This window comes from Netta rufina (assembly GCF_964035555.1).
Source record: "Netta rufina genome assembly, chromosome: 16".
NCBI lineage: Eukaryota > Metazoa > Chordata > Aves > Anseriformes > Anatidae > Netta > Netta rufina.
Genome location: NC_140140.1, coordinates 11,823,180 through 11,848,963, shown reverse-complemented (window position 1 = coordinate 11,848,963; position 25,784 = coordinate 11,823,180). Strand labels below are relative to the sequence as shown.

The 25,784-nt window shown below is 40.8% G+C and overlaps 3 protein-coding genes across 3 annotated transcripts; 2 read left to right on the top strand and 1 right to left on the bottom strand.

The window, feature by feature from the left end:
• Positions 1 to 1,275: 1,275 nt before the first annotated feature.
• On the top strand, positions 1,276 to 6,777 carry PRELID3B (PRELI domain containing 3B). Its single transcript, XM_084296469.1, has 6 exons — positions 1,276 to 1,435; positions 1,926 to 2,094; positions 2,449 to 2,538; positions 3,197 to 3,267; positions 3,851 to 3,953; positions 4,610 to 6,777. Exons 1-6 carry the CDS (start codon positions 1,404 to 1,406, stop codon positions 4,727 to 4,729), a joined length of 585 nt encoding a protein of 194 aa, XP_084152595.1. The 5' UTR covers positions 1,276 to 1,403; the 3' UTR covers positions 4,730 to 6,777.
• A 4,873-nt stretch (positions 6,778 to 11,650) lies between these two features.
• Positions 11,651 to 13,654, top strand: LOC311215276 (uncharacterized protein; the record flags this gene model as incomplete). Its single annotated transcript, XM_084296371.1, has 2 exons — positions 11,651 to 11,721; positions 12,808 to 13,654. The coding sequence occupies 2 exons, from the start codon at positions 11,651 to 11,653 to the stop codon at positions 13,652 to 13,654; spliced, it is 918 nt and encodes a 305-aa protein (XP_084152497.1).
• Positions 13,655 to 18,265: 4,611 nt separating this feature from the next.
• TUBB1 (tubulin beta 1 class VI) lies at positions 18,266 to 22,716 on the bottom strand. Its single transcript, XM_084296819.1, has 4 exons — positions 22,572 to 22,716; positions 20,635 to 20,743; positions 20,329 to 20,439; positions 18,266 to 20,206 (listed from the first exon to the last, which is right to left on the bottom strand). Exons 1-4 carry the CDS (start codon positions 22,626 to 22,628, stop codon positions 19,137 to 19,139), a joined length of 1,347 nt encoding a protein of 448 aa, XP_084152945.1. The 5' UTR covers positions 22,629 to 22,716; the 3' UTR covers positions 18,266 to 19,136.
• Between the last annotated feature and the right edge of the window lie 3,068 nt (positions 22,717 to 25,784).

Genomic DNA, 25,784 nt, shown 5'->3' with positions numbered 1-25,784 from the left:
AGAATTCTAAATGCCACTTCTCCCTTTGCAACTACAAGGAAGCATTTTCTTTATCTAGTATCTGGCTTTGTTGTTTATGATTTTATCATTCCTTTCAAAGGTCTGGTCTTATAAAGTAGTTCAGCCATTTATATCACTCAAATGCAGAAACTTGAACAAAGAACTGTTAAGATGTAGCTCCTAATCTTCACCATATGTTGGCATGCTTTATTTTTGCTTTCTTCCAATAGTTAACATTTCCTTCACAGAAAAAATGGTGAGAGGCTAATGGACAGGAGCCATACTGCCTATGAATTGCCTATGTTTTTATGTAAGAGTTACAAAATCTAGAAATAATTTTGTATACTAAGATGGATTACGAGCACATCAACAATATTTAGGAATGGTCCCATGAGATGGAAGAGTCAGGAAAAACAAGACCGAGACAGGTCTCTCGTTTCTGGGAAATTTCTCTCTCAACGTTTTTCCAGGGAATCCGTTACTGTGCCGTGACAAGTACATGGAGCCACGCAGCGCCTGAGATGTGTCCCCGAGTCGATGCCCTGTGGCCTGTTTGGAAGCAGCACAACTTCCACACCACTCAAAGCACTTCCAACACCGTTACCTCGAGAACCGTCACCGAAAATTCTCGAAGTGCCACAAAACGCACGCGTGTGTTGCCATAACCGATTTATTGCTTTATTATCAAACACTTCGAGGACGTTTGGGAGCAGCAGCCCAGGGCAGTGAGCCCAAGCCCTCGGCCCCTGGCACAGGCGGCCCCGGGGCTGTTTCGTAACGGCGCCGCGCTCCCCGCCAGCGGCCTTACAAAACGCGCTGGCGACGGACAGCGGGAACCCGGCCTGTGCGGGGCAGTGCCAAGCGCTGTCAGCAGTTAGGTAACAGCGCAGTCGCCTCGTGAGAGGTGCCTCGGCGCCCTCTCGCGACAGCTGCCCTTGTCGCGACAGGCTGCACGCCGCCGCCTCGGAACGGCGCGGCACGGCGGAGGGGATTTGCGGTGCGGAGGGCTCCTGCGAGCCGCGTTGGTGTTGACCTAGCCCTGATTAAGCCGCACACCGGGCGGACATTTTAACGTTTTACAGCGCGTTTAACGCCCCGCCGGCAGCGCTCAGCGCGCCCCGCCCTTCTTCCCCTCACGGCCGGGCTGCGCCCAGCGCGCATGCGCAGCGGGCGGGGTGGGGCGCGGCGCCCGGCGCCCGGCGCCCTCCGTGCGACATTCAGGGGACACGCGGCCCTGCGTCACCGCCACCGCGCCGCGCGCGGCCATTGGAAGCTGGCGGGACCGGCCCGCAGTGCGCAGGCGCGGCGGGGCTGAGGGACGGGACCGGGACCGGGACCGGGACCGGGGAGCGCAGCGGGGCCGGGACCGGGACTGGGACCGGGGCTCGGCTCCCGCTGCCGCCATGAGGATCTGGACCTCGGAGCACGTCTTTGAGTAGGGCCGGGGGCTGCGGAGAGGGGGTGGGGAATGAGCTCGGGAGGCGCCGCTCCGCCGTGGGGCAGCCGCCTCAAGGTCCTTTGGTGCCGGCCGGGGGTGGCGGCCCTGGAGCGGTGCTGAGCGATAACCCCAAGGGAGCGGGGGGGGGGGAAGGGAACGGCTCAGGGGGGTGTTGGGGAACTGCTGAAATCCCGATAAATTCGGGTCTCGTGGAGTTATATGGGAGGGAACGCATTCCTGCCAAATTAGAAGCCTCAGGGTAATTACAGGAGTCAGGGGAATTGGGGAGTGCTGCTGAACCAGGGGTGCCGGTCCTCTTGGATCTGCCCCTGTCCAGCCTAGGGAGGGATGTTTAGTAAGGTTAAGAATGGGAAACTGGTCTGCCCTAAAAATACGAAGTGGTTGATATGTTGTGTCCAGTTTTAATAGAAGTCCTGCTAAAAAAACTGTAAGTGTACAACCTCGTGTCTTGGTTTTGTTTTGGCAGTCACCCCTGGGAAACAGTAACGACAGCTGCCATGCAGAAGTACCCAAACCCGATGAACCCCAGCGTGGTCGGAGTCGATGTCCTGGACAGACACGTAGACAAGAGCGGGAAGCTGCACAGCCACAGGCTGCTCAGTACAGAGTGGGGAATACCCTCCATTGTGAAATCGGTGGGTATCGTGGAGCAGAGCTTGGGACGGATGCTGGGGGAAGCTTGTGAACCAGGTTGTTGTAATACAAGTGCCTGATCTCATAGTTCTCACGTTTTAAAAGTGTAAGAACTTAAGCGCCAGGAAGGCTCAATAGCAGTACGTGTATTGACTTCCAGGTAGTCAAAAACTGTCTAGATTGTAGATTGCTTCCAGTTAAAAAAAAGAGATCCACTGTGACTTAATAGTTTTATTTAAATTAAACCCTAATTCTGTTGTCTCTGTGTCTGTTCAGTACCTTATGTATTTAGAAGCACTAAAAAAGTTGCAGTTGCTTAGCATACTTATTTCCATGTATGTGTGCCTGTTTTCTAGCTCATTGGCACATGCAGAACGAAGACATACGTTCAGGAGCACTCTGTTGTTGACCCAGTGAAGAAAACAATGGAGCTTAAATCCAGTAATGTAAGTACTTTAGTTTTGTTTATACAATTTAAACAGATTCCAGGTTATAATAAATCCTTGTAAATATGAAAAGGGTACTCATCTTTAAAATTACTATAAAATTGCATTAGAACAATATAAGTAAAACCTTTTAGGTAATGTGTTTATAGCTGACCAGTTCTGTTTTTCAGAAGGGATCTCTTAGATTTTTGGAACCTGTCAGCAGTGAAACATCTGAACATACAGATGAGCAGAATACCAGTAGTTTTCTTGTTTGTTTGTAGGGTTTTGTTTTTGTTTTCATTTCTTTTTCCTTTTTTTTTTTAACTTTAAGTTCTTTGGTGTACAGTGCTACCATTTCCTAATTGTGTAACATTTTGCTTTATGTACTGCCACATCTTTTTGATCCGACGGTTAAAAGGTTCTTATAAACGTGGTAGTTTGTGTCTTGTGAATGTTGGTAGCTCATAAGGGATCCAAAAGAATCTAAGAAAAGAGCACTAGATTGCTAAACACTTAACTTGGAGACTTATCTGTTCTCTTGTACACCTCTAATCCTAAAACTTGCAGGAAAAACATGTTTAAGCCAGATAAAAATATTAGTTTTGTATCTGCAGTTTTATTTACTATATTCCTGTAATGTTTTTACTAAGAGGTAGTCTTGTTTTATGTTATACAGATTTCATTTACAAATCTAGTGTCAGTAGATGAGAGGCTTGTCTACAAACCACACCCTCATGAACCAGACAAGTAAGTACCACTTGTTCTGATTGCCCTGAGGTAGTACAGACTGGTTTTGTATTTGTAAATTCCCATGGTCTTGAACAGATGATGCTGTGGGGTTTGCATCGCTTCTAGTGGTATCTTGTCAAAAAAGAGAGAGAAAAACTGTCGTTTTCTTTAGGCTATACTCGTACTGCTACTGATAATTCTCAGGTATCTATATAAGGATTTTAAAGTAAGAGTTTTTCTTCCGTAACTGTGGGAAATGCTAAAAACCTGTTGTTAAAGGGGATGTCATAATACCATAATTCTTGACATAACTTCGCGCCAAATCTGCTGCTTCTACTCTATCTGCCTGCTGCTGAAGATAGAAGTAGTTGAGTGCCACAAAGGTCCATCTAGACTTAGTGTGGACACTTGGTTTTTATTTTATGCGTTGAAGCCTATGCAGTTAAGCACTGAGGAAGTAGGTTGTGTTTATGGGGCAGGATGTTCTGTGTTACGTGACAAAGCTGATGAAGGAATGTGCTTGTTGGGGAGGAGTGAGAAGCCTTTAAGCAACGCAGTTTTAAACTACTCGGAACAATTCATTTTCTGCTCTCTGTTTCAGAACCATTTTGACGCAAGAAGCAATAATATCTGTAAAAGGTGTCAGTCTCAGTAGTTACCTGGAAGGGTTAATGGCGAACACAATTTCTTCCAATGCTAATAAAGTAAGTATGACCTTTGCGTACAATGTGACCGCTAGCAAATGACAATGGGAATGCAAATACAAATCTCTGTTTTATGTTCTGGCTTTGTCAACAATCTTGGAAAGGGTGGGGGTAATTCTGCTGCCTTTACTGTAGATATGTGAATGCTGAGCTTATTGAACTTGCTCTTTTTTTCTCTTATGAATATAGATAACAAATTCTTATTGGTAAGCACTCAATCATAATTGAAAAAACATTTCCATTCATTTAAACGGTGCTTTCACTCCGTTCCTGCACTCTTGATGCAATCTATTAGTTTTACTGTTGAAACAGAATGTGCATCAAGGCATCTGAAGTAGTTATGTGGGAGCAATGAAGTGGTGTTTTAGTTGAGAGTTTATCCTTTGAGTTCAGCCACAAGAATAACAGAACACAAAGTGGATAAAAAGCCACCTTGTGCTTCATAAGACAGCACTGCTGATAAAAGGAATTTTAAAGTGTAAAGCAGTACAATTCCTGCAGTACTCTGGTTATCGAAGGAAAAAAAAATCAGGCATGCATTTCTGTAACTTTTGCTTCCTCTTTCAATTATTGTTTCTTAAGTCATTTTCAGTAAGACAGAGTTTAATCTATTTACTTAATTACCAAGACTTACACCTTTTTTTTCTAACCTGTAGGGACGTGAAGCGTTGGAATGGGTAATAAATAGACTGAATGCTGAAATTGAGGAGTTCGCAGCTTCAGCAAGAGGAACGATGAGGAATTCAATGGCAGCAGCAGCATTTGTAGAGAAATGATAGTAAATATACTTGTATTACTAACAAGGTTTAACAATCCAAAGCTTCTCTCCAAACCTAAATACATGTATCCTTTGTTATTTAAAGGCATACCTTTGTATTAGGTATGTTTCAAATTTAATTTGGAGAAAAGCTAAATTCATACTAATGGGGCTGATATGCAAAACTTAATTAATATATTGGTTCAGCTGGACCGAACTTCGGTTGCAGATGGAAAAAATAATTTTGGAGTGTCGTTCCTGTATTTACATGAACACTAACTTAAAATGTTTTCAGATATGAAATAGCCTTGTTTAGAGATGAGGCTGTGTATGTCCAAGGAGACTGGCATGTTAGGTTGACTTCTGTGGAATTTTTATTTTTGTGTGACTTATGGACTACCTCTTTTGGGACCAAACCCAAAATTAAGTAGAATGGTTTGTTCCAGCATTGTTCTGTTTAAGTTTTGATAGTTGTATGATACAACTTGGTTTAACAGAAAGTTTATTACTTGAAGCTTGAAATACAAAAGAATGTAGAAAATATTTTTTGATATGCTTTTTAACTAGTTTGACTGGTTGAGCTAATATGGTACTCAAATTGTTTTTCAGTCAGTATAGGTAAAACATTCAAAGTGTCTCTTATCTACTAAGACCTAAATTCTGTTTTCAAGTATGACATTGATGAGCTGGACATGCAGTAACATAAGATTTTATCTTACATGTCTAGAATAACTATCTCCATTTCTAGAAGCCCGTTAAATAAATGGGTACAGTAAGCATAGAGCCTTAAAAAAAGCTGCTGGGACTTCTGAGAATAGTAGGTTTTCAATTCAAAAGTTTGAAGAATCACATAGTGGACTAAAAAAACTTGGTGAAGCTGGCTAAAGAGAGACCTGAGCATAAGAGGAAGTAATAATAAGAATGTTAATGATATATTTATTAACTCAATCATGCTCTGAAAATAACCTGTTACACCAGCTGATTATTTTGTTGTCCTTTAAATTAAACATAATGTTCTAAATTCCAGGAGGTCCTCTACATTTTAAGCTAATTTGCTCACAAAAGAAGGCTCTTTAAATGAAAACCTTGAGAATAAAAGGTTTTCTACAGTTCGTGTTTGTTTCCTGGTACTAGCTATAAATTCTTCATACTGACTCCAGTGATTAGCTGTGGGAACTTAAAGGTCAAACCTTGACGTCCTTGCTTACGTAATGCACCAGTCTGCTGGTAGTCCTGTTGGCTTCAGCAGAGGCTGTGTCCCCCATCTGGCTCCTTCAGTGTGAAGGGATAATGGGAAAACACAGCCCCAAATCTGCTGACTGGGGGGTGGGGGGAAAAGTATTTTGGTGCCAGAGACTTATCCTGGAATTTTGATTCTAAGCTTACAAGTAATCTCAAGACTCTCTTAGCCTTTACAAGCTGTAATGTCACCTGTTCATCGATTTTATGTTGCATGCCATTTCTGTTGTATCAGAATTGCCTGTTCAACAGTATCTGCTATATAAAGAAACAGAGCTTATTTTAAGTTGGAAAGTTTGAAAAAATATTTGTGTAGGAAAAAACAGGTATGTACATATACCTTTTAAAAATTAACTATTCTAAATATTTTTCTAAAAAGAAATGGTTTAAGAATACCTTTATAAATTGAAATCATTCTGGTTTACCATGCTTTTACAGAAAATTATTACAAGTGAAATAGTGTTTCAACTTAAAAAGTGTATGTGAAACTGCTGCAAAATTGTACCATAACTTCTGATAAAAACGCAATGCTTGAAAGTGACTTTAAATGCTTATTTAGCCCTTATCACTTGGCATTTTAAAGTCAATTTTATGTTTTCCTAACTTTTCTGCACTAAGGACCTGCATAGTATGAATTCACAGTTTGTCCTTGCACTGAAAAAAACTTAACTATTTAATTTTTGCAAGCATTCAACAACTTCTTGAAAGATCATGATTTGCTTGGTTCTATTTTATTTATATGCCTGCATTCTCATTCTGTCAGGGAGTATGGCTTTCTGTATGTGACGCTTTTTTATTTTAAATAAAACTTTATCTGAGTTCTGGCTACTTTCTGAAGCATTCTGATTATTCATTTCTTTTAACTGCTAGGTTAGTAATCTAGAGTGAGGGGGGGTGAAGGTGAAGAAATAGTTTGGAGATAATAGTTTATTTTATTCAAATGCATATCCTAAAATGCACGTTTATAAGTGGTAATAATTTAAACCCATTTGCAGTTGCTGTGGTCTGTCTTACTCAGATGAATGCAGGGTGCTATGACTGAATGCATCAATTCCGGAGCAAGAGTGACTTGAGCTCATGCAGAGAAGCCGTGCGTTTGGGTGGTTAGAAGGGAGGTGGGAAGGAAAGGAGCTACACTTGAAGGGTTAAGAACTAAAGGACAAAGAAGAAAGAAAAAGGGGGGGGATGGGGTGAAGGAATATAACGCAAACAAATCAGTGGTGTGGTCTTTGGTGGATCCTTACCTCTTCCAGCTCACCTAAATGGATTCATGTTTTTCCTTATCTGCAGATGAAGGCTTTTAATTGGCAAAAATTCAAACTCACCTGTCTAACTTTTCTGAGAAACAGAACAGAAGTGAGTAAGCTTTAGATCCAAAGCTCCATAGTCTGGAGAAGATTTAAGATGATTTTTGCACTGTTAAACATTCTGTTTTCACTGCACACCTGGATTTTGAACCGAGTCATAAATCCTTAGCTTTCCTTGCTGTTCATTGTCTGAAATATTTTGGATGATTTTCTTGTGTTCGTGTGATACTTAATTACTCCAACACAACTGCTAAGCATTTCTGCCTGGAGGAGGGACAATTAAAATCTGTAGCAACCAAGCATTCTTCTAAAGCAATTGTATTCACTGCAAATGCTATTACAGTTAACTTAAAACCAAAAGTTTGAATTGCAGTAGCTGAAAGTTTGAGGGCCTCGCGAGCTTAGTGCCATCTTTTGTTGAAACTTGCATCATCTGCTGGTTATTAATGTAAACAGTGTTCTTATTGTCAGTAAATGAATGGATGTAGCTATTTGCCTACAGAAAGCTTCTGTTGAATAAAACTGCTTACCTAATTTGTATCTAAAAGTTGAAAGAAGGAACTGAAAACTACTTTCGCTCATATTTGATATGAGAATTAGCTGTACCAGTGGTGAGATTTTTATGTTAATTTGGTAAATAATTTTTCTGTAAATTACCCTCTCCTTGTCCTTCATTTCTTGATTTAAACAGGCTTGGGATAGCTAAAGTAGCAGTATAGTGGATTCCTTTGTTTCATATTACTTGCAAGGCATTCTGAGATCTATAAGACTTTAATTTTTTCAGTGGTGTGTAGCTGCGTACCTTCAATGTACCCATCTGCACTACAAAATCTCGTTTGTTACTTTGTGCACTTTAAATCTTGCAGACAGCCTTATATTCTGAAAGGCAGAGCTATTCACAATCTGAAATAATAAAAACTGGTACAGTGGAAGAATGTTCCTGAATTTACTGTGACACTGAAATGACTTGTGTCTGTATGTACACTAAAATAATAATTTCTTCAGTCAGTAACAAAAACAAAGTACTTTAAAGGAAAACAAAAGGCTACTTTTGCCTGATGAATATTTCTTCTTGCTAACAATGGGTGTCAGCACCTGTTCAGCCATACAGCAGTTAACAAACAATTGGTTTACATTTTCCTTTAAGAAGGAAAGAAAAAAGAAAAAAGAAAAAAAAAAAAAAAAAAAGCTTTAACCACCATTTCCTACAACATCACTATTTTGTCTGTTGTGGTCTGTATTTGCAGTTAAACTGTATAGTCTAATGTATTTCCAGTAAGTGTCATATACAGTAAACCTGTAAACCCACTGTCTAGTCCGCTGGCATTGACAGATACAGGGTTCAGAGGAAAGATCAGCATCCTGTTGAGGTGCAAGTTAATAGGTGAACTGACGAATGCTGATAAAGAGAACTTGTCTGAAAACACTGAGTCATTATAGAATCATTTTCTCAAGGTGAAGGCTGGTCTTTCACTTGCACAGGACCTGTTCTTTTTTTTCTCAGATAATTTGATAGCTTTGCTTTACTTGTTGCCGTAAAGTTGAATTCTCTAAAGGTGAGCTTACGTGTTATAACTAAGTTGAACTAACTGCTTACCTTTAATGAAAGGAAATAGTCCTGTGTCTGCCTGCTTTTTTTTTTTTTCTGGTTGTACTGTCCTATTTCTTTGCACTGAGGATAGCATTCTTCACACCCTTTGAGTCAAAAGCTATGAATACAAGAAGAGAGATGATGTTTATGTAGCCCACAATGAGGGGAGACAATGAAAGAGGAGTAAGCTATCACTTGGGCTGAAATTGTATTGCCTGCACTGTAATATGTATTGCAATAATTTCATATTGCATCTCCTAGAAAGATACTGTCAAGATTAACTTTAATGTAGGAGTAGTTTGTTATTTGTCAGCTACCTGGGAATTTGCTGGGAGTGGACCAAACTTCTCTGGATTTATTAGAGTTTCGTTTTTCAGCTCATCAATTCACATTTTAGTTCGTAAGACATCAGATAATGATTTGTAAAATTACAGCTGTTCCAATGTTAATGTCTCACAAATGATCAATTTAGCTTTATTTCTAGTATTACAATGTATCTTACTATAACTAAAAACTGTATTTTTGTAAAGCAGTTACATCCTTACATTAAATATTAAAAATCTATTATATTTCTCTTCAGACATACATACACTAAGAACTGCAATGCAAGGTGTTTTGGTTTTTGTTGTGTTTTTTTGTGTTTTTTTTTTTTACATTCTTTTTCAACAGGAAGGTTTAACAGTTCTTTAATTAAAGTTTTAAAACACTGAACTAAAACAAAAAATAGTATCAGCTCTGTATTCATCATCAGCTAGAGAACTCGATGAAATAAAGTGACAGATGTAGTAAAAATTTTCCTAACCATCTACCCAATCCTTTTCCCAACAAATTATATGAAACAATTTTGCCCCTGCTGTGACCTTTCATATTCCTAGAACCTGTTCAACTTCATGGGGACCCTTATGAAAAAAAAAAAAAATCTATAATATGGCCCAAATGTAGCAAGTAGCATTACTTGGGTGAGTTCTTGTTAATGTGCTTTTTCGGTTTTGTTTGTTTTGAGGGGGAATGTAAATATTATTTACATGGGAGATAACTGCTTTGTTTTATCTGGATTTAATTGCATTTACATTCAAATTCTGTAGCACAATCTAGCAGATATATTGCAAAATTGGGAGTAAAAGAAGTACATATCAGAGTCCATACTTAGGATTTTTTCATAATCTATAGTTGTGTTGTATTCTGAATGATCTAGAAGCACTAGAAACATTGAACCTTCTTAGCCTGATGCTCTGTACAGTTTTATTTTCTCTTATTCCCCTCAGTTTTGAGGGACATTCAGCAAGCTACACAATTTCCCTGCTGCTTCTAGGGAAAAAAAAAAAAAAAAAAAAAAAAAAACAGGAAGAGAAATGGAAGGCGAGTGTTAAAGTGAGATGCAATAATGGATCCCAAGGATCCCTTACCTGTCAAAGAAACATAAGCACCTATGAGAATTAAAAACTTCAGAAAATGGGTACCAGTCCTTGATTTCACCTAGATGTTTTTAAAAAAGTTATTCAACATTATGCTCAACTGTGGACAGAATTTTTCATTATCAAGCTATTATAACAACATTTATAAAGCAACAAAACTGACATAAAAGGTTATTAAGCATATTGAAGTAGTAATGCACAAGATTCTTAAAACTTGAATGTACCTGAATTCTGCTCTGCAGATCCGGGATTCATCCAGAGAACATTTAATGCCAGATTTTGTAGAATGGACACCTAAGAACTTGGCTCACACTGCAAAATAATTTTTATATTGAATCTAGGTGTCTGAAAGTTAAATGTCTTCATCTGCTTCATCAACTAACCTTTGAAATGTAGTCCTGTTAGGGAACAGCACAAAAGTGCAAATTTATCTTAAGATTCGAGATGGTTTTGGAGCATGTTTTCTGCTGGTGCTCTGTGCTTAGTGCTGTGCTTAGACAAAGAGGAGATTTAAAAGGAGATGAACTGTATTGTCATCAGCATGGATTGATTTCCAGTAGCTGTGGAACAGATTAGGGTCATCAGCAGAGAGAACAGCAGAGCTTTAACAGCACGGCCCAATATGGCTTACACAAGCAGAGAAAGGAGATAAATCCACAGCTATCAAAGGTAGGAAGTACGATTGCTGATCAGTATATTTTATACAATAGTATAAAACTGAATAATTCCGTGTTTTTTGATAGTGTTATTTCATAGGAAAATATGCAATAACCTCGCCACTTAAAATTAAGGCAGAAAGAGCACAGCAAAGGAATAATGGAATTTATAGTCAGCTGGAAATCATTTTGATACTGGCTTTTCATTGTATTGCAATTTGCCTTAAGTATAATTCTGTTCTTCCCTGTACAATGCACTTCAAAAACTTTTAAGATTAAAGATAAAGTCAGTCACAAAATCATACAGTTATTAAATAGTGAGGGATTTTTTTTAAGGGGTTAATTATTTTTATTGCTTTATTATGAATACAGGACAGCAAGCAAACCTGTAATCTCATCACAAACATGCATGTGAAGAAAGTGTCGTTTGCTTTGCCTTTTCATCTACACATATGGTACTCTTAAGTGTTACAAGCATAGTGCTTGAGCCCTAAAGTTACAGATACATTGTGAATAAATATTCAAAGTGTATTCAAGAACTATTTCAGGTCTCACCATTGACATGTAAGTAGCTTTTTTTAATCTGGTAATTTTTGTGTTGTGCTAAACCCCTCCAGTTTTAATATTTGCATAGTAAAACATTATTTCTGTCAGCTGTCTGTTTCCGTTAGCTTCAGTCTGTTCAGCAGACACCTGCTTCAGTTAAGAGGTGACCTCAGTGGGAGTTTCACCATGGCGATTATGTTAAATCCATTATACATGCATCTGGACATCAGTTGCATAATAACACGAGCAAAGTTTGGGTATATTCACCTGAGAAAATGCAGCCTCCTGTCATGTGTATCTTTCACTTTCTTGGTCTATAAAATACTTCTGTGATTAATCTCTGAAGAACTTTTTGTGTAATCCTGTGCCTATGCCTAGAAAGACAATGGCAGGATTCACCTACTCTGCTTTGCAGCACAGTCTTGAGAAGAGAGAAGGCAGCTGTAGATCAGCCTCTTTATCTATGCGTACAGTAATTAATGTACCTTTATAAACTGAAATATAAGCTGTTGTTTCCTTTTTAATTCATCTGCCTTCTATCAGAACTTCTCTTTAGTTTTATTAATCAATTCAAACTAAACACAAACTGAAAAATACTGTTGTTATTGTAGCTCAGGTTTTATGTCCAGAGGTACAAGGGTAGAAGAAGTAATAAAGTAAGAGTTCTCTTTATCTAAAGACAATGAAGAACTGATGTTGCTGAACTATGTATTTTTTAGTCACAGCATCAGTTTAGTTCACTGCAGGCTTCCAAAAAATAAATCCTGTACACGTGGAGAAAAATAATGATGCATTTGCCATTTGGTTAGCATCTTCAGGAAGATCTACATTTTTTACTTAAATTTTATGAATCAGAAAGAAGTAATCCATCATACCTTTATAGTCAGAGGTCAGGTTTGACTTGAAGCTGCCGTGTGCATCTGTGCAGGTTTTTTTTAATTTCTCTGCATTACCAGTAAGCAGCGTGCTGTCTGAATATGATACGACTTCTGGAAAAAAGAAAAACATTTTAATTTCCATTACATTACATAACCATTATTTCATTTCAGACCTAAATATATAGATGGTAAAACCTAATTGAGCAGAGAGAGACATGCCAAGAAAAAATGTCTCCTACCACAGTTATTCTTCTGTATTTGTACTTCTGTACTGGTATTCTGTGAAAGACTGATATTCTGAATAATTCTGCAAGCTCTTGTTACTAAAGTTGCCTGCACCAAAGCAGTATGCTTAGTTATTCTCAAACGTGCTAGTATTTGGGTTTCAATATATCTTTTGAAGTTGTTTTGACATGTTACTAGAGATCTTCAGTTAACACATTGTGAATTTATTCGGCTTTTCAGTTCCATCTCTGCCATCTACCTGGACCCACCTGGTCTCACTTTTTTGGCCTCCCTGGACCCCTCCAGTGTAAAGACTTCAGCCTCTTTGGAACGCTTTAAAATTCCCTTTTCAGATTCCTTGGATCTATCCAGTCTGAGCTCTTCATCCTCTGTGGACTTTTCCAGCCTCACTTCATCTTCTCTGGACCTTTCAAGTCTTACGTCTTCAGCCTCTTCCGACTTCTCCAGTACCTCTTCAATCTCCTTAGAGCTCTCCAGTGTCTCCTCTTCAGATTCCTGGGAGTGCTCCAGTTTCACCTCTTCAGTTTCACTGGACCTATTGAGTCTCACCTCATCAGGCTCTCTGGACGTCTCTGGCGACAGTTCTTCAATCTCCTTAGATCTCTCAAGTCTCACCTCAGTAGCCTCCCCAGATTTCTCCAGTCCTGCTTCTTCACCCTCTCTGGACCTCTCCAGTCTCACTTCTTCATCCTCCCTAGACGTCTCCAGTCCCACCTCCTCAGCTCCCTTGGACGTTTCCTGTGAAATCCCTCCAACCTCCACACATGTCTCAGAGCACACTTCCTCAACCTCTTCAGAATCACTAGATTTCACAGATTTTAACTATTTCACATTTCAGGGTTCCTCTGAGTTATCCTCATCGACTGCTGAAGATGTGTCTAACCTCATCTCTACACCATTTCTGGATGTCTCCAACCTCTCCTTTCGGGACGCTTCTTCCCTCACTTCCTCAATTCCTCTGGACATTTCTAATCTCACATCTTTAGTTCCCACAGACCTATCCAGTCTCACATTTCTGGATGTTGCTAATTGCACCACCTCAGCTTCTCTTGATCTCTGCATCTAACCAACCCCCTTATCATAGCCTTTTTTTTCTCTTTGCACACTCTGTACTTTTCCAAAATTTCCTCCTTTTGTATATTCTCTTTAAGTTCCCTTTCCTATGCCTCTGAAAGTTCTGATATGAAGGAAGATTCAGGCTTTACAGATACATTCTAGCATTTAAACAGAACTGAAAACAATCCTGTTTAAGCAAGCGTGAAAACAGTTTGTATAATTCTGTAATGGTGCCTTGTTTACAGATGTATAAATATTAATATAAACTCTGGAATTTTTGTAGAGCATGATTTCTACCACTAATGTAATTTTCACTCTGTCTCAGGATGGCACTTCTCCCAGAAATTTAACTTTTAATTCTTTTAATAAGTTTTTATTTTTCAAGATCAACAAATAGCAAATACAGCTAAATGTGGGAATAAGTGCACCCAGGTTATGTGTATCTCTATTACGGATTTAAATCTGAGTGCAGTGCACACAATTGCAGAGGCATCACATGTTGGTATGGAGAGGGAAGATGTAGTGGAAAAAGAAAACAGATTAAAAAGAGGAGCAGATGAGAGAGGGGTGAGGAGAGAGATCAGGGAAGGTGGAGGGGCAGTAGAAGAACATGTAGCTGGAACAAAGGTGTCCATATTTGTGGCCTGGGTAGCCCATGATTATCTTATTTATGATTAATATAATTAAACTTATTTATAACTATTTTACCTAAGAAATCATCAGATATTAACACTAAAACAGCATTTGAATATAAGATCTCTTTATATATACATAAAAGTAATGTAGTTACTTGTGGTGCATCAAGTATGTTGCACAGGTAACAGAGATGGGCTTTTAAAAATCTTTGGTGCTTCCTTGTATCTTCCTCCTGGAGCTAGCTTTTTTGAAAACAAATATGGTTTCTTTGTTTTTCCACTGTATCACTGGCACCCTTTGTGTGTTTAAAGTGCTGCCTGCCGTAACAAATACTTTTTAATGGATTTAATTTTTACAAGCTGGAAAGCTTTGCTCCAATATGTCACCCATGTCTCAGAATTAGGAGGACATAAATGTCTTAAACAAAAAATAAATATGGAAATAAATGTATGCAATATGAAATATTTTCTGCCTCATTTATACTAGCTCTTTCTTTAAAATTAAGTAGTAAAGATTGCAATACATGAGTTATAGAAATCAAGTCCAAATTCAGTGGAGGCAAAGTTGTTTAGCAATTATAAAAATCACAAATTGTTTGTCTGTTGGTCCAGATGGAAGGAACAGGTGTAATAAAATGCCCACCTTCAAAATGTCATCACAACTGGCACTGTAGAGTCATCTTCAGTGATCTCAGTAGAGAGATCAAATAGGCAAAGTAAGGAGAGGAAATTCTGTCTGCCTTCCCACTATTTCCTCCTGGTTGCTGTGCCTACTAATTACACAGGGCAATCTTCTCTTACTGGCTTATAATATCCTGGAGACACTGTGGCTAATCTGGTGGCTAATTGTTCTCTTTGTTCTGGTGGCTCTATACTGTCACTATTAGGGTGTATAGCTTGTTAATTACAATGGCTCTGGACTAAGTAAGCTCTCCAATAAAGCTGAAAATTACTCTGTGCTTTAAAAATCATCACCGTGTAGCGTTGTGAAATCTTGCAGTGATTTCCAGATATCTGCACTTCAGCAGAGACCAAAACGGTCAGGAAGACACGAGGCCTCTGTGCAAAGAGGAGCAAACCACCAAGGTCTCCTCAGGACCTCTGTGGTTTCCAGAGGATTCCAAAATACTTTGTACTGTGGTTTGGTTCGGGATGGAAAGAACAGAGAAGAGGTATGTGTGCTTAACTGCAAGGATTTAAAAAATAATAATAATCCAAAATTTTTCTTGCTTAAAACCTTAGCAGTAATTATTTAAATTAGTATTTGATTAGAACCATGTTGATTCCTTATGCAGCTTGTTTTGAGTCTTCTTACAACTTTTTGCTTATTATATATGGAATTTGTCTGATTTTTTTCCAGCAAGTAGTGACAAATGGATGGTAGTGAACTAGAAGCTACGCTGTTTCTTGCGAATCTATTTAAACGTTTAAATTTATTTAAACATCAGGTGCGTGCAATGCCTTACACCCACAAGAACCCCATGCCAAGGGGATCCCGTGCTCTAGGGGATAAAAGTGAACGTGGCAGAGCTTGGCCACACGTGGCTTAACGCCCTAACTCGAGAATTTATAGATAACTATAAAAATCATTGTCTGTACGTGCTTATAAACCATTTTGATCCCTACACTCGAACTGAGGAAGCCAAAGCCCGCCAGCTGAGGCACTGACGAGGCCAATGCCTTCCCCCCCCCTCCCCTCCCCTCCCCCCGCCCCTCACACCCCGCCTGAGCCCCCGCGAGACCCCTCGAGGAGAAAGGGCGGGAGGCGCGTGCCGCATGCAGCCCTCTCATTGGCCGCCGCCAGCGGCGAGCGACGGCGCTGAGGAGACTGCTCATTTCCCATTGGTCACCTTCTCTGAGGCAACTCGGAGGCTGATTGGGCAGCAGATAATTCTCGCCCGCTGATTGGCCGCAGGCTGGCAGGGCGGTCTTTCCCCTTCCGGCGGGCGCTGACCTTGCTGGTGGCGGAGCGGCGGGGGGCAGCCATGGTGGCGTACTGGCGGCAGGCCGGCCTCAGGTAGCGGCGCGGCGCGGGGGGACCTCGGGGACCCTCCCGGGAACCCTTCGGGGCCCCCCCGTGCCCGCTGGGCTCTCACCTCGCCTCTCTCCCTCTCGCCAGCTACATCCGCTACTCGCAGATCTGCGCCCAGGTCGTGCGGGCGGCCATGAAGCCGCAGTACAAGGCCGAGGCGGAGAGGGCGGCGATGGCCACCGTGAAGACCGTGAAGCCCAAGAAGGAGTGAGGTGGGTGACGGCTGAGGGTGCTCGTGGTGGCCGCGTCCTCGTCTCCTGGGGGGCGGGGGAGGGCTCCCCGTGTAGCGCAGCGAGCTGAGGCCGCTCTGTCAGGCTCTGGTTTGAATGATTGAGGTTCAAAGCTGTTACACGCTGCGGTAAGGCAGCTGTGCCCTTGTAAGAGCTGAGAGCTCTGAACGCCCTTGCTTTGCCAAGCCAGAGACAGTCTCGCAGGTGACCACTTCTTCTGCTCCTTGTGCTGAGTAGATAATAACCTTGGGTAAACCTCAATCTATGTAAGGGTCAGCTGGTGGCTGTGAGAGGCGGGTGCTGCTTGTACCTGCGTTTGTGATGTTGCACACATCATGAGCAGATGAAATCTCTTCTGGACTCTGCCTCAAGCAGCAGTAGATAACGTCACTAGGAAGGATTGCTTTGTCACTAGGACTGTTACGTGCATAAGATAACAACCTGCCCCAGTAAAGGTGATCTGTGTACCTTAACATGACCGTAACCATGTTTGTAGAGACAGTAATGTTGTGGAAATGGTTAAAATGTCCCCATAAGATGCTTGATCAGCATACTTGTAAATGAAAACAAGACTGTTTTTAAAATAAATCTCTGAACCGAGGCCTGCAGTTAATATGGTTGGCAAAAGCCACATGGAGATTTTTGTTTTGCATAATCAGGAGTTAGTGTATTTGACATCCTGAAAAAATAGGTGGTGATACCGTGAATGTAGGACAGCTTCTAGTTCTGAGATTAACTCTTATTACCTTGTGTGAAACTTACCTCGTACATGTGTTCTCATTCTTGAATCAAGTAACTTGTATTTTAAATCTCTCCTAGGAACTGATCTGTGGTGAATACTGTAACAGCAAACTGCAAGCTGAAGGCAAGCTGAAGACCGCAATACAATGTCATCATGTTAACTGTAAAACTTGCCTGTGTGTAAATCAGCACGCTAATAAATATCACTTGTGGTTAAACAAATGAATGTGTGGCAACTGTTGTTCCTCTTGAAACAAAGTACTCCCTTTAGCAGAAACATCTTGAGTTAAGAGATTTTATCAAACATTCAGCAGCAACAGGTGTTTAAGTCAAATCTATTGGTTTTCATGCTGGTATCTCAGGTATGTCAATGAGAGAGATGTAGCTGCCATTTAAAGCTTTTCTGCTTATTCCATTTCATGATTAATGAATATTTCGTGGAATTAATCGCTTAGAATGTATGTCAGCAGAGAACATAAGCACATAATTTCAAACCTGTAATCAAAAATACACCTGCCAGTTCTCTCCCACTGCTGGAAGTGGTATGCTGTTGTTTTTCAAGTTCTCCCGCTGGGGCGTTCGTCTTCCCTGTGTGTTCAGAACAAACTAATTCAGTGAAAATCATGAGGTCTAAGTTGAAGACAAAACTGTAAGCGGAATGCTTCTCCAGGGATGTGTGTGCATAATGTCCCACTGCATAGGAAGACAATATCCTTACAGAATTGGCATTGGATTCATGTTCACCTAGATGCTGTTACCGTCACTGTAATACAAGTGACCCAAAGTAAAACACGAGGCATTGCTTTCTGCAGAGTATAATAAACTCTCCTTTCCAAGAATATAAAAAAAGTGCTTTTTTTGTGTAAAAACTTGTAAATATGTTTTAATCTTTATAAAAATAAATTGTTTATCAAACTTTTGAGTATTATTTTGTAGTATTGGTATATATCTTTATTTTAAAGAATATTATACATACAGTGGCTATGAAGGGCATAAGACTTTTTGTCAAGGTATCCTTATGTAATGATTGCTGTTGAACTCTAGCTGCAAACCATTCCATCTGTTTTGCTGTACTCAGTGATAGGAAGAAAGTTTACAATAATTGGGGGGGATGGAATAGCACACCAAAATACAGTGTTCACAATTTTGTATGCTAGTATAACTCAAGCTATAGTTTGAAAGGGAAACAAATCACACAACAATGAGTACAAGCTCTGCAATAATATAATAATATAGACCAGCAATGTTATAAAACTGTTTAAAAAAAAAAAAAAGGAAAAAAAAAATGTCCATATTTAGTCTTGTCCTCTGTTTTTCTCCCTTCACCCTACAACTTGAACATGAATGGCTCTAATGAAGACCCGTCTGCAGAGTGCATGATAAAACATAGTGCCTTTATAGGTCTTACAGATGTGTACATGTTCCTAAAACAGTAGCAAGTTCATAAACAAGTCATGGACTGTGGTTACCTGAAAATAAATAAATGTGATGAGTTGACAGCATGTTTTGCTGTTGCTTATGATCCTGATACACACATGTGCACGTACATACACAGACTATATTACATTGTGTCACGCAATAATACTCAAGAAGTGAATCCATTTACAAGAAAGGCTGTTATGAGGGTACTTGCCTTAATAGCAGATCTTTTGGGGGGAGATTCAGTGTCAACAGTTGATTTGGAAAGTAAAGCATAGCTGCTGTTGCATCATATTGTAATGCTGGATATACTTCGGCCAAATACAGAGGAAAAAATCTAAGTGTTATTTTTGGTATACAGTTGATGGCTACTGCTTTTTCTTTAGTGAATGACAACTGGCTTGTTTGGAGAATGTTTTTGTGTTGTCATTGTTCTTACGTTTCCTTTTCTGGACTAGCTTCCACTTCTACCTCTTCATATTCCTCAACATCTGCAGTGGCATCTTGGTACTGCTGGTACTCGGAAACAAGGTCATTGGTGTTTCCCTCTGCTTCAGAAAACTCCATCTCATCCATGCCTTCACCAGTGTACCAGTGGAGAAATGCTTTTCTTTTGAACATAGCTGAGAACTGTTCAGAAACCCTGATGAAGAGCTCCTGGATGGCTGTGTTATTGCCAATGAAGGTAGCTGCCATCTTCAGTCCCCGCGGCGGTATGTCGCACACAGCCACTTTGACGTTGTTAGGGATCCACTCCACAAAGTAGGAGCTGTTCTTGGTCTGGACAGCCAGCAGCTGTTCGTCCACTTCTCTGGTAGACATGCGGCCTCTGAAGATGCAAGCCACAGTCAAGTAACGCCCACGACGGGGGTCACAGGCTGCCATCATGTTGCGTGCATCAAACATTTGTTGAGTGAGCTCTGGCACCGAGAGGGCTCTGTACTGTTGGCTACCTCGAGCCGTCAGCGGAGCAAAGCCTGGCATGAAGAAATGCAGGCGAGGAAAGGGCACCATGTTAACAGCCAGCTTCCGCAGGTCCGCGTTCAGCTGGCCAGGAAAACGGAGCGAGGTTGTGACACCGCTCATCGTCAGGGACACTAAGTGATTGAGGTCACCATAGGTGGGATTGGTGAGCTTTAAGGTTCTGAAACAGATATCGTACAGCGCTTCGTTGTCAATGCAAAAGGTTTCATCTGTATTCTCTATTAGCTGGTGGATGGAGAGGATGGCATTATACGGCTCTACGACTGTGTCGGATACTTTGGGGGATGGCACAACACTGAAGGTGTTCATAATCCTGTCCGGATATTCTTCTCTGATTTTGTTGATGAGCAGTGTGCCCATGCCTGAGCCTGTACCACCACCAAGTGAATGGATGAGCTGGAATCCCTGAAGGCAGTCACAGCTCTCACACTCGTTCCTGACCACATCCATGACATTTTCAATCAGTTCAGCTCCTTCTGTGTAGTGGCCCTTAGCCCAGTTGTTTCCAGCACCTGAATTACCTGTAAACAGAATTACAGACAGAACAACCACAAAATTAACAAAAGCAATTTTTAAATGCTACAAGACTGGAGTTAAAAGGCTGGTCTGTGACAGCTGGCCCCAGTTACATTGCTGTACATACCATGAATAAAATTGTCAGGTCGAAATAGTGGCCCTATTTTGCTGGAGCGTACACTGTCCATTGTACCAGGTTCCAGGTCCACCAAGATAGAACGGGGTACGTATTTATGGGCTGGAACAAAAAAAAATGACCAACTACTGTTAGAAAACAGACAGGCTTATAACCTACTCTAAAAAATCCAACCCACCTACAGGTTTGGGGTGGTGATGATGTTTTTATGTTTTTGTTTTTTAAATTCTATTACTTATTTTAACCTTCATTTTGTCCCTGTAAATTGCTGACATCCTAACAGCACTGTGCACTTACAGTAAGCCTCGTTGAAGTACACGTTAATTCGTTCAAGCTGCAGTGATGCATCCCCACGATAGTTTCCAGCGATATCAATTCCGTGTTCATCACTTATCACCTCCCAGAACTGAAAAAGGAAAGAGATTCATTACAGTCATCATGATTTTTTTTTCCCAGCACAATGTGTCCAGCCGCAGCTCTCACGCCTTGTGCCTGTGACTCCACACAAAGCAGGAACTGCAGCTAAAGTGAGGGATGATTTGCCATGTACAGGTTAGACTGCAGAGGGTGGGAGAGCAATTTCAGTACAACCAGCTGAATGAAATGCAATGGAGCCCATCAGAGCGGGGGGCTTCCCCTCCTCCTCTCCCTCCCTATAAGTTCAAGGGGAGAGTTTAGGAGACCAGTTATGCTGGTTAAATATTGCCTGTGCACTAGAAAAGGAAATATTGCCTCTCTAGAAAAGGCAAATTGATACTTGTTTAAATAGCACAGAGTTATTATTACTTTAAATGACACAGGTACTGTTTGCTATGAATATAACAAAAGCCTGTGTTGGGCTGGGGGAGCTGTGTGCTTTGAGGCATGTCATGCGCAAGTGGGGCTGCGGCATGGCAACACCAGCACAGTCAAGTCTGCACGGGAGCAATGCTTTCTGCAAGCAGATACTGGGCCTGAATGTCCTATCTTGACATTCATATGGCTGTCTTGTACCAGGACTCTTATCAAGGCAGCTGCCACAGCAGTGTTAATGCAGACACACCCAGCCAATATAATGAGCAAGCTATTTTAATTTTAAAGGTCTTTCGGGTTAGCAACCATTTCAACTCTACAACTACAACACTGCCAACACGTGCATGGTATATTTATCTGCATGTGTGCTTTTAGACTGGTCCTATTAGACTTAAGTGGTTTCCAGGACAAATACAACAGCAAAATTATAAACATTTCAGTGTTCACACTGGCTGCATTCAAACTATCTGGGTCTAACATTACATTTCCTGGCCATCCACAGCTTCATGTGCCAATAGAAGAAACCAAAGTGATGTTTGCGGTAGCGAGAAATGGAGGAAGAACAGAATGGAACTCCTTCAGCTAGCATGAGTCTTCAAAGACACCCCCAGCCCCAAATTGACCCAAACACTTTTTTTTTTTTTTGGCACCTTCCTACTAAGTAAATAAAAAGGGTGTTATGGGCATTGTACAGCAAAAAGAACATATTTTTATTTTTTTATCCTGACACACAAAGTCAGCAATGACTGACATCTCTAAGTAATAGCATACCACTGTTTAAACTCCACAAATGTAGTCCAAACGACATGGCTTTCTCGCAGGAGGCCAGTTAAGCGCAAATCAACTTAACTTAGAAAAGCCTAATTTTTCACTGACAGCACAGGTATTTCAGTTGACTAACACAATCCCATATTAATGATTATTATGTGGCAGAGTTAGTGCTGTATGTCAGAACTAAAGCACTGGCATGTGCTTTAGTTCTGACATACAGCACTAACTAAACTAACTAACTGGCAGAACTAAAGCACCAGCAACTTGCAGTCGTGACGTTGCTGGCTCCTTCACTTGTCCTGGTATTTTGCAGACTGGATTAATGCCCCAGGAACATGAGTCCCAGCAGGAATGCTCTGGAGCACTTAGAATTGTTCTGCCATAGTTATTGCAGATATAAGACCATTCTCATGTTATTATTAGTTTTACAGTTTTTGTGGAATGAAAAACAGTCTTTGACAGTCTCAAGATCAGCCTTTGCATGAGGAGCATGCCTGGCTTACAACTTTCACATCAAAACACTCATAAGCATGGCTGGCATGCCATGCATCCTATCATCAAGTCAACAAAGTAATTGTCCCTCCCTCTAAGTCCCCATCTGGTAATGATGTTTGACATGGTACTGATGACAGCACTTACTCCTAAGGACCAGAACTGAAAGGAGACCTTACCTTTGCTCCAATTTGGTTTCCACACTGGCCAATCTGAAGATGCACGATTTCACGCATTTTGTGCAGCTTAGACCTGTTGGTAGCTACAGCCCAGCACAGGATTTCTAGCTGCAGTCCCTAGAGCAAGCCCTCTTTCTGCTGCTCTATCAGCTACACCCAGCACAGTCCGCCCCAAGGGGCCTTTTTATACTGGTGAGATTGTCACTCACCCAGCAAAGGGAGTAGCCAGCTCCCCGCAAGTGGCACATCAAATTTGTCACAAAAAGGCAAAGTACATATTCACTGCCCACGGCTAAGGTATAAGAGCACAGGTACATTGCTGAGAGTGGCTTGGAAGAGCAAATTGTGCCTCACATGTACATGCACACTTTGAATTAATTATAGTTCTTTGTGCAGCAGTGTGATTCAAAACTCTGCATGTTGTATTTCTGTTTCATTATTTTGTGCATAACTTATGTATATATGTATGTTATTTTATGTATTTATCTGTACATAGAAATAGTAGAGCCAAAAGTGAGCAATTATAACTATCTATACTGTCATGTAATTTAAATTTTACACATCATAAGAGCCAAACAGGACAACATCCATAATCGAAACAGTAACAACTTCTAAGCATTAACCTCCTAGAATGACAGTATTGAGCACACTGCCAGGCAAACTTGCAGTTCACTAATAAGCATCATTTTCATGAAGGAGGGGGACAGGATCAGTAACAAAAAATACTTTGTAAGATGTAAGTATATGATGTCATACAGTACAATATTTCTGTACTGTAAAATAATGTCATATTTTTAATTTTCTTGTATCTGAGATGAAGTATCTCAGAATTTTCCAGGAAAACACTAGAGGTGAAATCCCACTTCCAGTGCAGTTAACTATAATGTCCACTGTGTGAAATGTGTCACTGCATTAAAGGAAATAACGCAAGCCTGAGCAAAACATGGCACAGTCGTGTTGCTTGCTGATAAACAGGGCTAATATCACTGCGCAACAGAAACACAGAATGGATGGCCTTCTGGAAGCTTGTAGGAGTTTTATTATGTCAGATGACTGCCAGTACTTCACAGGTTTTCTTTTTAAGGATAGGGGGAGAAACTACAATTAGGAAAGCACCTTTAATAATTTTGCATAAAAAAGAAGACACTGGAAGGACTTGACTCATTAAAAGTAACTACTACTTTTACCCTGTTATGGGTTGCTAGAGATAAGGAATCTATGAGCTTCCATATTGTTACAAAACAAAAATCAGCTTATTCCAGACTTCCCCACCACAGATGACTTCCACTTTTTCCACCAGCCAATGAAGGAACTGTTCCTAAGACAAAGTTTACTACCACAGCCACATTGCAAAAAGTGGCTAGCAAACATTGTCACCCTCTGTAAAGCTGTTAACTGTCCCCAACAGGGAGCATTAATAGCAAGATTTACAATTCAGGCATATTAATTTTGTTTCTTTAGAACACAATAGTTTTATCATTTTCCAGAAAATAAACAGTTTAGTTTCCATTGCAAGACAACACCACAGTTATGTTCAAAATTGCTGCATTGTAAATATTTTCTAATGCAAAATTCTGAAAAGATTATTTGGATATTTGCTTTGGAAAGCACATACTTTTTATTCACACACATTTCTTGTTTGTTTTCCTAGAATCACTGAGTATCCCGAGTTGGAAAGGACCTATATGGATCATTGAGTCCAACTCCTGTCTCCACACAGGGCCATCCAAAAACCAAACCATGTGTCTGAGAGCTTTGTCCAAACACTTCTTGAATACCAACAGGCTCGGTGCTGTGACCCTGGGGACCCTGTTCCAGTGCCTGAGCACCCTCACAGGGCAGAACCTTTTCCTAACACCCAGTCTGAACCACCCTGGTGCAGTCTTGTCCTGTACAATTCCAAATTCTGTACTCAACTGCTGCATTCTGAATGGGAGCTGCAGTGACACAATGTGTTGGAAAGCTACTGATAGTGGGGAAAAAAAAAAAAAAAAAAAAGCCACTTAAAATATCCAATGTATTAATTTGCAATAGCCACAATTTATGAAGAAGCTGAAGATTTGGTAATTTGTTGTCCAAAATATTTGGCAAAATAATTTCAGCAATAAAAATATTGAGAGCATTTCACAAGAAAAGGGGAAATTAAAACAAAAAAAAAAAAAAAAAAGGAAGCGAAAAAATATGCAATCACTAAGCATTGTTTTTTTCTCTTGCTAAAAATAGCTTCCTGGAATCATGCGCCTTCTCTGAAGCATTTCCTAATACAGTCTTTAAAATTATTGCACGAAACAAAGTCCCTGACTGCTTCATGAAGGTGGTTTGTTCCTCTTTTTCCGTCTTCACCTAAACACATTGCTATGAACCCCCAAGTCTTTCTTTATACCAAACTTGGCATATGGAAAGCATGTTTCTGTGTAGATTTTGTTTGTTTGCAGGTCTGTCATCCTTCATCTCAAGACGAAGAAAACCAGCCAGTGAAGGAAACCCCAAGCCTGCTAACTGCACAAGAACACTTCCCAGGCACGGCCAGTACACATGTGCCGCTGTAGATTAGCAGTGTGTGTCTCAAGAGAAAGAGGAGGATGTGGCAGAAGGGTTGGCTTCGGGCACCTTTCGGCACAGAGGCGATTAGGGGCAGCCTGGCACTGGGCAGACTCCCACCCGCCTGCCCTGCAGCGTGTATCAGCCTGCCCACTGCTTCCACTGCCCTCGGAGTGGGCCTGAGATATTAAAGCCCTGGTGATGGGTGTAAGACCACAAAGAAGCCATGTTTTTTGGTTGCTGGGCTGGGGTTTTTGTTTCTGTTTTGTTTGCTTCCTTGTACCAACACAGTACATGCTAGCAACAAATATGCCTGTGCAAGGGCCTGTATTCCTCTTTAAACTCTAGTGTAAGAGGGCTTAAAAAATTCAAAACTTCAGACTACAAAACTAAAAATAAACAAACCTGCCTGCTGTTTGTAATCACACAGTTGCTGGTTACAGCCTTACATGACACTGGTGTATCAGGCTGAAGGCAAAGAAACCCGGATCCCATTCACACAGGGTCTGCATGTCGCAGGTACAGGTTCTCCTGTCACAAACCGCGCATTGATAGCCACTGTACTTATTGACTCGTCGCGCTATTTTAACGGCTTTTTCTGTGTGTGTATGTGCTTGTTTTAAACCAAAATGACTCGGTTTTAAGCGTGTGAGACAGAGACCCTCCAGCACA

Coding starts and splice junctions, on each gene's coding strand:
- PRELID3B (XM_084296469.1), top strand. CDS start 1,404: ATGAGGATCTGGACCTCGGAGCACGTCTTTGA. Junction 2,095..2,448: donor TACCCTCCATTGTGAAATCG/GTGGGTATCGTG, acceptor CCTGTTTTCTAG/CTCATTGGCACATGCAGAAC. Junction 3,954..4,609: donor TTTCTTCCAATGCTAATAAA/GTAAGTATGACC, acceptor TCTAACCTGTAG/GGACGTGAAGCGTTGGAATG.
- TUBB1 (XM_084296819.1), bottom strand. CDS start 22,628: ATGCGTGAAATCGTGCATCTTCAGATTGGCCAGTGTGGAAACCAAATT. Junction 20,440..20,634: donor GTACTTCAACGAGGCTTACT/GTAAGTGCACAG, acceptor TTTTTGTTCCAG/CCCATAAATACGTACCCCGT. Junction 20,207..20,328: donor ACCTGACAATTTTATTCATG/GTATGTACAGCA, acceptor TTCTGTTTACAG/GTAATTCAGGTGCTGGAAAC.